Raw genomic sequence first — 13,780 nt, 5'->3', positions numbered from 1 at the left:
TTCTAAATGCACCAGTTAGGAATTTATGTCCTGACTTTTGAAGGTGCTGAGTGTTTGCAGCTCTTGTTGCATTTAGTGGGAGCTGCAGTGACTCGGGGTACATCTATACCGTAGTTAAAAACCCGCAGCTAGCTGATGCCAGCAGGCTCGGGCTAAGGAACTGTTTAATTGTGGTGTGACATTTGGGACTGGGCTCTAGGACCCTGCAAGGTGGGAAGCTCCCAGAGCTTGGGCTGCAGCCCGAGCCAAAACGTCTATGCAGCAATTAAACAGCCCTGCAGCCCAAGCCTCACAAGCCAGAGTCAGCCGTGGGTGTCTAAGTGCAGTGTAGACATAGCCCTAGGACCTTCAACAAGCTGTCACCGACTTAAAAAGGGAAAGGTCACAAATGTCCTGTCTGTGGATGCCTACATTCATAGATTCTTTATGCCTTAGTCTCATGGTATGAACAAGAGGGACCCTGACGTCAGCCATCTATATGGGTAGGTAAGGAGAAGAGAGTTCTACAATTGTTGGATTGCTTCTGTTTTTCTTTTAAGTAATGCTTTTGTACTGAGGATGCTGACTATCCTAATATGATCCCAATATTTCATTTTAACAATAAATGAGAGCACAGTGTGGATTTGCAGGATAAATGAGGCAAAGCTGTATGCTTAGTTTTGAATGAGTTCTGTTTATTCTCTTGGGAGGCTGATGTTTCTTTTATTAAAAATGCTAATGGAATTATTTTGAGATCTCTGGCCATAGTGCTTGGCTGTCATACAAGGCACTGGCGCAGCTTCAGCTCACAGTGTGTGTTAAACAGTAACCTAGAATTTCATTTCATGACCTCTCGTGTTTTTTGTTTTCGTTTTTTTCCTTCTCTCCTACTATGTGTTAGGATTCCAGGATGCACAACAAGACACTGAAACGGACCCGGAAGTTTGTGGTGGATGGAGTGGAAGTGAGTATCACCACCTCCAAGATCATCAGCGAGGATGAGAAGAAAGATGAAGAGATGAGATTCCTCAGGCAAGTTGGAAATTGGTCACTGGGAATTTGGGAGGGTTGGCTTGGCTGGCTCCTAGGACTAACAATGGGACACAGAGCCTTTCACCTGAGCACATACCCAGTAGTGAACTCAATTCTTCACATGGTAGCAAAATGTTAATAGGAACAGGCCAACTCACAATGGGCAGCTGTCCACAATGTACAAACCACCTCACTGGCACCCTTGTTGGCAGTCCCAGTATAGGCTAAGGATTGGACACTGACATTGGACATTGAGGTACCCTCTCACTTATGGGCCACGCATTCTCTGCTGAGGCTTACCAGTGGCGCTCTGTGGGGGAAGCTTGCGCTGCCTCTGTCTTGGCTAAGTCTGTTGCGTGGATACGCTTACTTCCATTTCCAGAGCCGTCAGTGTGACCCATCAACTCAACTAAAATAAACTAATAAAACTTCTCAAGATGGTTTTGTTCCTTGGCTTTTGTGTTTGCTCAGATATACTTCTAACAATGGAAGAACTAAGAGGAATTGTAAAACTTTGAGGATCACTTAGTATTGGGCATGTTCAGGCCCTCGAAAGCTTTGATTCAGTTACATTTTTGTAGCCTTCAAGCCTCTAGGATTCTAGTGTGGGGAGAGAGGGCTGTTTCTGGTTTCATTATGATTAGTGGTGACAGTGAAATGAAAGGCTTATAAAAATCCAGGGCCTGATTCTTTGTTACAACAAGATCCCTCAACATTGCTCTGGAGGGCCCGCTGAGGATATGCCTTGCTTGATGACAAGTCTCTAAGCCAGGGGTCTCAAACACGTGGGTTCTTTAGTGCGGCCCACCAAGCTCCTGCATGCCCCTCCTCCCATGCGCCCCTCTGCGTGCCCCGTGGCACCGCGAGCCCCGCACCGCTCCCTGAAGCAGCCGGAACCATGCCTCTGCAGCCCTAGGAGGGGGGAGGGGAGCAGAGGGCTCCGTGCGTTACTCTCACTTCCAGGCACTGCCCCCCACAGCTCCCATTGGCTGGGAATGGGTGGGGTGTCAGTGATGCAGCCCTCAGGCCAATGCACTAATCCTCATGTGGCCCTCGTGGTCTTTGGAATTTGAGACCCGGCTCTAAGCTATCCCTGCTCCCATAAGGTACATTTCTCTTCAGCTAGTCTGTTTCCCAAGTGCCATGGGAAACTTACTCTAAGTTGGAGCAGTCTTGAGGCTGCTTCAACTTGCACTGAGGGCCAGGCAGGTGCCAAGGGCCCTAGAATACAGGGAATGCAAAGATGGCTTAAAGCCCCCCTTGCACCCTCGTCTTCCTGCCCAAGTACAGGGAAGGAGTAACTGAAAATTGGGCCTCTGTTTTCATAACTGGCCTGCTCTACCTACGCTACTGGGTGTGTGTGTGGGGGGGGTAAGTGGGACAGAGAACGGGTTGAAAACTCACATGTCACTGCACAAAAGTGCATTCAGGGAAAGCTGCCATTTCACAAGGTTTGCCCTGCAGGTTTAGTACATTTTCTTTGCATATCTTTTCCCACTTGCAAGTTTCATATCTGGGTTGTTTTCCTGCTGCTTGTTGAAACGTGCCAAGATAGTGATTTTTAAGGCTGGAGTGGAGAGGAGCCAATCTTGTTGGGCCAATTGATTTAATGGGGTGAGTGTGTTTTGATAAGGGAAATTGCTCTAAAGTGGTTTTCCCAGCAGGATTCCCAGACTGTGTGATGTGCTGAAGAGCATAACGCTAATGCACTGTAGCAAAGGTCACACTGGGAATTTCACTTAAAAACCGTGAACACCCCCCCACACACACACACACACTCCCCACCCCAGGACATCATCAGTTTCCAGCTGAGCCAGCCTGTAAATCTGGCAAATGGGCATGGATGTGATACTCAAACCACGCTCGGACTCCCTAATAGATGCTTCAGTGCAAGGCAGATGACTAGATCAGATCTGAGGTGTAACATCTCCTTGGTTCACATGGGAAAATTACCCTTCCCGCCATCTGTGTCATGGACTGCCCTCACTCCTGAACTTGCAGGATGGGCAGGGCAGCCCGAACTCAGGTTGAATTGTATTGCAAAGACTACTATAAATTCAGACTGGATGGGATGTAATAGACCAGTTTTATCCTGCTGGGTAGGAAAGGCTTGTTTCCTACAAGTATATCTTCAAGGGGTTTCTCTAGACAAGTTTTAACTGTCCCAAGCAATGGGGCTTCCACTGCTATTCTGCTGGCTAATCGATCTTGCCTGTAAGATTTGACCCTCTTGCCCTTGTTAATATCGCTAACATCCTGCCTTCCTACAGACAGAGAACTGGTGCCATGGAGCCTGGATGCAAATCAATGAATCTGCATTTACCTCGCTCCCCAAGTTCAAAGCAGTAACCTTTTGCTGATCATTAGGTGGGGTGCCTGTGCGGTTGGTTGGCTTCCACTGTGGCTGAATAATCATTGAAAATGCTATTTCTGCTCCCATGTTATTTCACTTACAAATTCTGCCTACATGGGGAAGGCACAAAGTCTGGAATTTTACTGGTGGTTTTTTTTAACCCTTCTAGGCGGCAGGAGTTGCGGGAGCTGCGCCTGCTTCAGAAAGAGGAACACCGGAACCAGACCCAACTGAACAACAAACACCACCTGCAGCTGGAACAAATGTTGAGGCGCTTTGAACAAGAAATGACGGTATGTGAGAAGGGGAAGGTGAACCTAAACGTCCTGGTTGCTTTGACTTCTCCTTTGCAGCCGTTCTTCAGATACAGAGTCAGAGATGCCATGTGCTCTAACAATAGGCATTGAATATCCTTGCTGACCAGCCTACGCAAGCCACTAAAAACTAATCCTAAACCCTTGCTCACTCTTCTGAAGCGATGCTGGCTGCGTTCACTTTGCTGGTGGAATGCGTCACTCAGAGAGGGCACAACAAGGAAACCCTATGGGAGCCACAGCCCTACGCTTGTTTGCCAGAACCCATTGCTGTGGGCCAGAACTTCCTTTATACCCACTCTATCCAATAGCAAAGGGAAGGTGCTGGGCCAGCTCTTGTCCCCATATTCTGGTGGTGTCAGAGCCGAGCCCATAGGTGAGATTTTGGGTACTATAAAATGAATACAGGTGAATTGTACTGCAGTGATTTACAGGCTGTGTGCCGAGCTGAGCCTGGTCAAGGGAGAGAAGTCAGCATGGGTTGAAATAAATGGATGTTTTTTATACCAAGTCCAGGTTTTTTTAAAAAACCTTTCAGGAGCCAGCAGATAAGTGTGTCCTGTCAGTAACCCCCAGTTCTGCTTGGAGGCCAAGAGGGACTATATGCATTTCATGTTTCCCTAAATATTTAGAGACACTCTTGACCTGTTTGACGTGGTATCCAGTTTTTAATCCCTCCTTAAAAGGAAGTACCTGCTCGCTAAGATTTTTGCCAACATTGTGGTGTGACACATTAAGGAACATTAAGATGTGCTCCCTTTACAGTTCTCCTGAGGCACTTAAGTATCAAACCATATCCCACGAGGGTCCATGTTTCTCCTGACGCTGGAATAATGCTGGTGTGACTCAAGAGTAGAAAGAAGACAGATATGTCTGTATCGACAGAGTGAAATGTTGCAGAAGGCAATGTCCTTCAGTGGTTTGCTTACCTAGGGATGTAGAGCATGAAATCTTACATTTGGGCTTCTCCCAGCACCAGTCTCTACCCAGGACTGTCGCTACTAGAAGGATATTGCACGTCCGGAAAGAAATTCACCTGCTGAGCTGTTTGAGCCAGAGATGGAATAAGGGGGGTTCTGCTGCTCAAGATTGAGGTGCATCGGCAGAACTGGGGGTGAGACATTTGCACAATGCCTGCCCACCCCAGGCTTGGCTCTGCCCAATACAATTAGTATCTCATTTTCATAAACTTCTTGTGTCTACTCATGAAAAGAGGCTCAACTCCTTCAGTGCTTGCTATTTTTGATTTGAGAAAGAATAGAGCCCAGAGAGGGTTTAGTCTGAACCTCGTTCTCTTCCCCCCCATATAGGCAAAAAAGAAATTCTACGACACTGAGCTGGAGAACCTAGAACGTCAACAGAAGCAGCAGATCGAGAAGATGGAACAAGATCACTCGTTACGCCGGCGGGAAGAGGCAAGGCGCATCCGTGCTGAGCAGGAACGAGACTACAACAAATTCCAGGAGCAGCTTAAACAGAAGAAGAAGGAGGTAAAAATGGGAAGGGGATAGGGGAAGAACTGGTATGCGTTAGCTGTTATGGAGAACTTTTCTTCCAGGAGTGGATCACAGAATCCTTACCCAGGGGATAGCTTGAGGGTGGGGAGGTGAGAGGCAGCCGTAGCTGTCTTCAGTGGGAGGCTTCTGCTTTTCTCTTACGCCCTAGGATTGTTCCTGTGGCCCAGCTCCTGAGGTGGAGCTTCAGCCTAAGTTACTCACTGAGAAATCTCTTCTCCTCTCTCAAAGGTCAAGACCGAGGTTGAGAAGCTTCCCCGGTATGTCCGCAAGGAGAGCATGAAGGCGAAGACAGAGGAATTCGCGCAGAAGAAGCAAGTCTTGGTAAGCCCAAGAAAGGATTAGCCCCACACCAAAGAGCAGAGGGATGCAGGAGAGGGGCACATGGTGACTTGGCTTCTTACCTCAAAGTGCCACAGGGCTTAAAATACCGAAGGTGCATGTAAAGTAACAGCTGGAAAACTGCTCACTTTACTGCCATCTCCCCCCAGGAACGAGAGTTTGTAGCCAAACAGAAAGAGGATCTGGAGCTGGCTATGAATAATATCACGGTGCAGAACAGGAAGGAGATCTGCGACAAGGAGCGCGAGTGCCTGAACAAAAAGCAGCAGCTCATGAGAGGTGAGTGGGATTGGGTGGGGAGGGAGAAAACAAATGCTGTAGTGATGGGTTTATCCAATGCTGGCTCTTCATACACAACAGATGCTGACCTAGCTGCAAGCTGGCAGGAGAAAGATTTAGCAATAAACAGCCTTGCCAGATCCTGCCTGAGTGTTTAATAATAATAATAGTTAGCGGTTTAATCTCCAAAGCGCTTTACGAATACGAACCAATTAGACCTCATAATTACAAGAGACAATTCACAGATATAGTTTGCAACCAGGGCCTCTTGGAAAACAGGAGGTGGTGTATGATTGCCCCTTCATCTGCTTTACTGCTCCTGAGTAATGGGATCCCTAGAGCTCAGGAGAAGAGCGTGTGTGTGTGTGTGTGTGTGTGTGTGTGTGTGTGTGTTTAATTTCTCTCCTCTTCCTTAGACCGAGAAGCCTCCATCTGGGAGCTAGAAGAGCACCACCTACAGGAGAAACACCAGCTTATCAAGCAGCAGTTGAAGGACCAGTATTTCCTCCAGAGACATGAGCTGGTCCGAAAGCATGACAAGGTAACAGAGTTCAGCCCTTCCTGACCTTGACCCTTTCTGCCACCCAGCCAGGCAGTGAGCCACTGCCTGGAACCTGCCCCTGGTGGTTCTGCAAGGAGTTGTCATTCCCACTCTTTGAACTGCGTGCCCCTGAGAGCGAAGGGAATGGGAAAAGGGGGATGGTGGTTGTTGCAGGTGAGTGGGCATGTAACAGGACAAGGAGTGAATATCAGCCTGTTTTGTTGCTAATATGTGGGATCCCTTCCCTGGGCTGTGAGAGTGTTGCCTTAAGGAGAGAGGCATGTGCTTAGAGACCTTAGACAATGAGCTATTTCCAGAAAGTCTCTGATCTGTTGCTGGTTTACAGGATGGCAGGGGAATTGAAAGTATGAAATAGTTGCATGAAAGCAGAAGGGTTTTGTAGTTAACCTTACTCACTTGAAATCCTTCAGCAAGATACCTGTGATCAGGATTGGCATATGAGGATCCTAGCTGTTCTGTGGAGAAGAGCCCACCTGCCACCCTTGAGGGACAAGGATAGCACTGCACCTGTGTTTCTGCACCTGGAATGTTGCCATGATACAAATTACCTGGAGAACTATCTGCTCAGATTCTGGCTCTTTGCATCTTGCCCATGATCAGCTGTGTCTTCATTTCTCCCTTTGTGATGGGAGGGGCCCCACTCCCACCTGGAGCATGGGGAATCCTTGCCCACCAGGCCATGTCACGGATTCAGAAGGGAGCACATGGCAGCTCAGACAGATCTGAATCCCTGTTGTGGGCTGCCACTTTTTCTTCATCTTAACCTCCATCCCCCGCTTTTCCCGTGGCCTGTTTGACAGCCTCCCTCACATTGTTTTCCTATAGCCCTAGGGAGGAGCTTTTGTTCTAGTCACCAGTGCTGTGGTGTTCTCCACCTTTCCTCAGCACGGTAACCACCCTCATGCTCTCCATCGGCCTGACCTGCCTTTTCTCTTTGCTGACCTTGCTTTCTTTCCCTTTCGGCTTTGCTGTTCCAGGAGCGGGAGCAAATGCAACGGTATAACCAGCGAATGATAGAGCAATTGAGGATTCGGCAGCAGCAGGAGAAAGGTCGTCTCCCCAAAATCCAGAGGAGTGAAGGGAAGACCCGCATGGCCATGTATAAGAAGAGCCTCCACATAAACTCCAGCGGGAGCATGTCAGAACAGAGGGAGAAGATAAAACAGGTCAGGCTCACTGAGCCAAGTGGTAATGCTGCAGAACACATGGTGCTATGGAAACTTCCCCCATGGCCTAGAGGTGGAGCACTGCAGTGCTTTGCAGGCGACATAGCAGTGCTAGAGGGAAACGCCAGCCATCTTTCAACTGTAGCCCACCCTGGGAAACTAAGGGGGCAGCATTGATATGCCCTGTGGGGGGAAAGCAGTGGTATAACTTGTTGGTCCTCCTGTAACCCTTGAAAGCCTGTATCAAAGTAGTGCAGAGTCCTACACTCAGGGAGGGATTTCCAAAGGCGGCACCTAAGTGACTTAGAACAAGTCAGTGGGATGTGCGCTCCTAAACCCCCAGAACCCAGCCACGTCCCTGCAGGTCCCATTATAAGGAGTAAGGGAAACGATTTCTCATCTCCTGTTCAAATGAATTGACCACGTTCATTAGTGTTAGGAGCCTGAGGTGAAAACTGCTCCTCGGATCTGGGGTTGCTGCTGAATGCCCCCAGCTCGTCCAACCGCTCAGTGGATTTTCAGTAGAATAACAGCAGCATAACAGGCCTGCTGCAGGCCCAGCAGCTTAACAATGAAGTGGATCACTTCCAGGATGAGCTCTTGTTCACATAAAAATACCTGCGTGTGGGTACTGTATGTCCACGTGGGTCTGGGATGTTCTGGGGCAGCCTAGGGGAGTGCCAGCAACCACTATATTTAGGTCCATCATATGTTTATTTTCCAGGCTAGAGCTGGAGCCTCATTTTAAATTTGCTCAATTAAAAGAGCACCTGTTTTGATCACCAGCTCTCGCCTGACTCTGTGGAGTTGGGGTTGAGTTTTGGCCAGGTTGTTTTGAATGGGTTATATATGGATGTCACAGTTAAACTGAGCATTTAAGCATCCCCCACCTTGGCTCTTTATTCCTTTGATGGTGTCAGCTCATTAACTTCTTAGCCAGCCTCTGCGCTTGGGTGACTGAGGGTCCTGGGGCCTGCTTTCTGTTCCAGTTTGCTCAGCAGGAAGAAAAGCGGCAAAAGGCAGAGCGGCAGCAGCAGCAGCAGAAACATGAGTTCCAGATGAAGGAAATGAGTGCCCAGTGTGAGAGCAACGCGAATGAACTGCAGCAACTGCAGGTAACCTGACACTGCGGCAGAGCTGCACGTATGCAGCCAGACGTATAGGCTGAGTGGGGGAGAGCACCATTCCACTAGCATTGCCTGTACGGAGGAGGGGTCTTGGCTGCTGTGAGAAATAGGGTTGCGGGAATTGGCAGTTCAGGTTGACTAAACCCTCCCACCTGTTCCTATTAGAGGGTTCCCTTAAACATGTGATCATAGTTCAGAGCTCTGAGCTGCCTAAGGTTCAGCAGAAGTGGTGTAAAACCATAGGATGAGGCTGGGTGGAGAGGGGTCTCCATTTCATCTGGGGCATGTAGAGTGGGATGGTTCTAGTGTCTCCTTGATACAGTCCGCCCACAGACTCCTTATACCTTCTTCTGGCTGTTTTATTTAGAATGAGAAGTGTCACCTCTTGGTGGAACATGAGACCCAGAAGCTGAAGGCCCTGGATGAAAACCACAACCAGCACCTGAAGGACTGGCGGGATATGCTGAGGCCACGGAAGAAGGTAACATTCCCTGCATGCAGGCCACTGGGGCCTGGTTGGCTGGCAGGGGTTGTGTCAATACAGTGACGGCATGTGACCGCAAGTACAACTCTCTTGTTTTTGTTTTTCTGCATTAAGGCTCTGGAGGACGAGCTGAACCAGAAGAAGTGGGAGCAGGAGATGTTCTTCAGACTGAGCGAGGAGGCAGATGGTCAAACCCCAGCATCCCCAAACAAACCTGTCAAGTTCGTTCCCTTCAGCTCTGCAGAGTGCTCATAACGCCTGGATCCGGGCAGGCCGGCAAGCTAGCTGGCGCTCGCTCTACCTTGGTTAGCTGTGGATAAGCAACTCAGAACTGCTGGAACCCTCTCAGTGACACACCAGCCTCCCGCAGAGCAGTGCCCTTCTGTCCCTCTGCTCTGCCTGAGAGAAATACGGCCTCCTGCTACTTCTCTCTGACACTGTGGGAGATCAGCTTGATTCTGAGCAGAGGTGGCATTTTCTGGGGCTGGCTCACTCTTCTAGAAGAGCTGCAGTGACACTCCCTGCCGGGAGAGCTGGCAGGGCTCTGCCCGTGATCCTACTCGTGCTGTCTGCTGAACTCTTTATCCTGTGGATGAGCCTGGTGCCCATGCTGCGTACAATCCTAGATTGGAGCAACAAATGCTATGGACATGAGAGGTGTTAGAGGGGCTCAAATGCTGTTCAGAGTGGTTATTTAAACATCCCTGTTCTTCGTGGCTACCTCCTGCCCTTCTTTGTTGCCAGGGCAGTGGCTGGGTGCAGTTCGTCAGCATTAGTACTGTGTGATGCTACCCTGGCCTCCTGGATCCGTGAGGCCTACAAAGGTTCAGATGGTTTTCTTACAAAACGCAAAGCAGAGTTACCTGCGTTTTATTGTGGTCTCCATCTCCTCTGGTTGCTCGAAAGGGGTTCAGCAGTTTTTCCTCCCAATTTAAACCCTGGGGGACTAGCTGGGCTCCCCCGCTGAAATGTGTCTGCTTTTCCTTTGTTTGCCCTGGGAGTTGCTGTTAAGTGGCACGGCTCCCCCTCAGGTTCCTAGCTACTCTGTGGCACTCGCTGACCCCGCAGGACTGTGTGGGGTATGGTGTCTAAGAATCAAACCTGGCTGTCACACAGGGCAGTATGAAGCATCACAGCTAAGCTGCTAGGCCAGCCTAAAACTCTTGCTGACTAAGAAAGGTTATGGTTGGAAGGAGGAGCGGGGAGAGGTTCATGGTTTTACTCAGTTCAACACACTGAGGTGTCAGTAGTGATCATGTGCCTTCTATATGGGGGGTTACTGCTTCCAGAAAAGACTTTTAACAGCCCTCAGAGCCGTGCACAAGCTGGAGTTCGGAAAGTGCTGTGCATTTTTGGAGCATGTAGATTAGCCAGCCAGACCTTTGCAACACAAATTACTTGCTGCAAAGCTTAGTTTCAAAGGATTGAAACTGGCAAAGACCCAGGCAGTCTGGATCTTAAATTGGTGATAGGGGAAGATGCAATTGACACCTCCGGCTGGCTTGTAGCTGTATAGAGTAACTTCTTCCAGAAGTGATGCCTAAGCTTCTTAAGCAAAGACTTTGCAAAGACTTGTCATGACTTTATCTCACATTCTTCTGGCTTCCTGCCAGGGGTTGGGGTTGTACAAAACTAGATAGGGCAGTTGTACCTCAAGTTCAGTCTACCTTTTTTCACCCACGTCCACACGATGCTGCAAATCACAGTCTCTCTCCATCCCCAACACACAGATTGGCACCATGATGGTCTGCATCTCTGTTTAATTGACACAAATGCATTTTGTAATAGCGACTGGGTAGGAGTAAGATTCCCTTATCCAAGCCTAGGCACTGCCAATCCTGAGAAGTCCCAAGGTATCCAGTCTACGGCCAGTCTCCTTATACTGTTCCAATCAGCAGAGTAGCAAGTGAATCTTGTGTTTCTGATACAGCTGCTTTCTGATTTTGACAAGAGTACAGAGCACCTTGATATGTAGCATTCTATCCCTTGTGTGACTGTCTGATCACAGAGCATCATTTGGTAGCAGTTAGCTTTTGCTTCCTTTGGTCTGTGTGCCACATTGTCATTTTATGCTTAAATCATATCTTCCAATCATGGTATCCTTAGAAAAAATATTCCACCTAAGAGCAACTGTGTCGTCATCTCAGGTGGTGTCCCAAGAGACTCACTAACTCTGCTAGGTAGCACCAGCTTGAGGAGACACGTATGTTAGCGTAGAATCCTAAATACATGGGACGTTGAAAGACTTTGCAGCTCAAAGGTGTAAGTTTCAAAACAGCTTTGTACCAAAGAGGGGGACATTTTCTATCCATTTAGAATTTTTAAAAAGTATCTTTCAGTTTCCTGAAAACTTGTGTCCTCTTAGCTGTTCTGAGTTCCCTATGAAATTAAAGGTATTACTATTTTATTACTTTGCTCCCAGTATCTCTGACAGACTGACCTAAGCAGCCAGCCATACATAGTGGAGGCTTGACTGATACTTCAGCAGAAAAAGAAATGAACACAGAAGAACTGCATAGTTGCTTGTATCCTCTCTCAAAGCACCATGCGTTCTGAGACCTCGGGGTCCTCATTTTTTTGTTTTTTACTCACTACTCAGCACCTTTTCTGAAATGGTTAGTTTACCTCTATCTGCAGTATAACTGGTCCATTTCCCTACGTATCAGCTGTGCCTTCATGATGTACCATCCTGTATGGTGATGTTGTCTGTCTGGGAGTCAATGTAGGAATGAAGGAAGTGAGTTGTCTTTGAAGAAGGACCTGGGTTGACTTGAGCCTTCTGATAGTGTTAGAAATACCTTACAGTAGCCCTGGGGCCATTTCTTGTTCAGTCTTGCTGCTGTAAAATTTAGAGGAACTCTGTGAAATCACTAGTGTCCCTGCGATTGGAATCCGCCCCCTCATCTTGAATGCGTGTGTGGCTGAAATGTTGATCATTGGAAGGACTTTCTGGAATACCTACACATAAGATACTTTTCCGGTTTAAATCTTTATGCTGGAAATACAGAGAGGAGGAACATGTCAAAACATGAACACAATATTCTAGACAGGTGCTTCTCCGAACTCCATGCTGAAGAATCAGTCAGACCTAGACTTACTCCTAGCTTGGGCAAGAGTTTGATTTGTATGTTGTGCAGCAGCAGATGATGGGGACAACTTATGGGGGCTTCCAGCTTGAATGGGATATGCCAGCTCTTTGTAAATCAACAGTCATTCACTCATCAGTTCATCTTATTGGTGGCTGGGAACCTGTAACTTTGTTGCCATTTTCTTAACCTGGGGTTGGGAACTCTTTTTTTTTCTGATGCCATTTGCTGCCTCTCGATTGCTGTATAGGTGCACTGTAGCTTTACAAAAGTGCAATACTGATCTCTAAAAGGAGAGCAGTGAAGTGCGTTTTACAGTTGCAACATTTAAAGGAAGCTTGTTCTTCCTTTTAAGGGCCAGATTTTTTTCCCCTCTTTGGAAGTAACCTTTTTTTTAAGGCAAATAAAACCAACTTATTTTTGTCTGTTGTGGGGAGGGGATGTCATTTGTATGTGACTTTGAATAAAAGGTTTTTTTGGAAATATTTTGTAAAGTGTCTTCAGTGGGACAGTCACTCTGAATAATAATCTAATAAAGTAACAAAGGGAGATACTGGGTTTGTGTCTAACATTCTGTGTACTCTCTGAACTTGGCTTCAGATTGGCAGAGTTAGCCTTCTGCATGTATACTTGGGTTTCTCTGTGTGAGGGGACTCTGTGATACCCCTTCTGAGCTATGAACCTTGCAAAGCAGAATCTCCATTTTCGGAATCGACCTGGTGGCTCTGAAAACGCTGTCGCTGCGTGTAGCAACTTTGTATTGATGGATCTCTGCAGGGAAGCTAGACCTCTCTTCTAGATCTCAGCTTCAAGCTGTAGCTCTTCTAAAATGCTTGCTGATGTTAATCTAAAGGTAGTTAAAGAGTGACGCTGTTTGGCAGAGGTGAGGAACTGCACTTTCAATGGGACTTGTGTTCTGCCTTGAACTCGTCAGTAATAGTAATAGTGCTGTGACACCTTTAGTTGTGAGGAGCTCAAAACTCTTTACAAACATTTGTGAATTGGCCATGCCAACTTCTGATGCTGCATATGGTTACATATGAGACCCAGAGGTTAAGTGACTAATGTCCAGTTCTGTGTCATGAACCCCTGGACCAGGGTTTCATCTTTTGCTGGGGTGGACTCTGGCTTTGGGAACATCATAAGATTGTGATACAGTACTTCTTTCTTTACTGCGTTTATTCAGCAGGGCTGTCTGTGGCTTCTACACTACTTACTTCTCTAGTCTGCTCTGTCTAAATGTTTCTGTCTGTAACAGGCCATAGGGCCTGTTTAAACTTCATTTTTTAATGTTGCTATAAATTCAAATTATAAACCAGTTTATATTATCCCCTTGGTGACTGAAGTCTAGCATCAAGTGGGAGGAGGGGCTCTCGGCTGAGACTGTATAGTTTTATAATGGGAACGTGATGTGCTCCAGGACAATAGAGTAGGTGGTGGAAATAGAAAGCAAAGCGACTTTGAAGAACTGCCTGTGCGTTGATGTCTGCGTAAGAGTTGGATGTAATGCACCCCAGTGGAATAACAAAGAGATCAGACACC

The 13,780-nt window shown here is 47.6% G+C and overlaps 1 protein-coding gene across 1 annotated transcript in view; it reads left to right on the top strand.

Annotated features, from left to right (window-relative positions):
• Positions 1–12,721, top strand: part of STK10 (serine/threonine kinase 10) — a 73,099-nt gene extending 60,378 nt beyond the window's left edge. The window contains exons 10-19 of the mRNA XM_077823738.1: positions 881–1,011; positions 3,534–3,657; positions 4,989–5,168; positions 5,424–5,516; positions 5,684–5,813; positions 6,230–6,354; positions 7,353–7,541; positions 8,531–8,656; positions 9,036–9,149; positions 9,267–12,721. Of these exons, the coding sequence (XP_077679864.1) occupies positions 881–1,011; positions 3,534–3,657; positions 4,989–5,168; positions 5,424–5,516; positions 5,684–5,813; positions 6,230–6,354; positions 7,353–7,541; positions 8,531–8,656; positions 9,036–9,149; positions 9,267–9,407 (1,353 nt within the window). The 3' untranslated portion in view covers positions 9,408–12,721. The remainder of the gene's footprint in view (positions 1–880; positions 1,012–3,533; positions 3,658–4,988; positions 5,169–5,423; positions 5,517–5,683; positions 5,814–6,229; positions 6,355–7,352; positions 7,542–8,530; positions 8,657–9,035; positions 9,150–9,266) is intronic.
• The last annotated feature ends 1,059 nt before the right edge of the window (positions 12,722–13,780 follow it).

Source organism: Eretmochelys imbricata, chromosome 8 (assembly GCF_965152235.1).
Source record: "Eretmochelys imbricata isolate rEreImb1 chromosome 8, rEreImb1.hap1, whole genome shotgun sequence".
In the NCBI taxonomy this organism is placed as follows: domain Eukaryota; kingdom Metazoa; phylum Chordata; order Testudines; family Cheloniidae; genus Eretmochelys; species Eretmochelys imbricata.
Note: the sequence above shows the minus strand (reverse complement) of the source record. Positions and strands in the feature narration are given on the sequence as shown.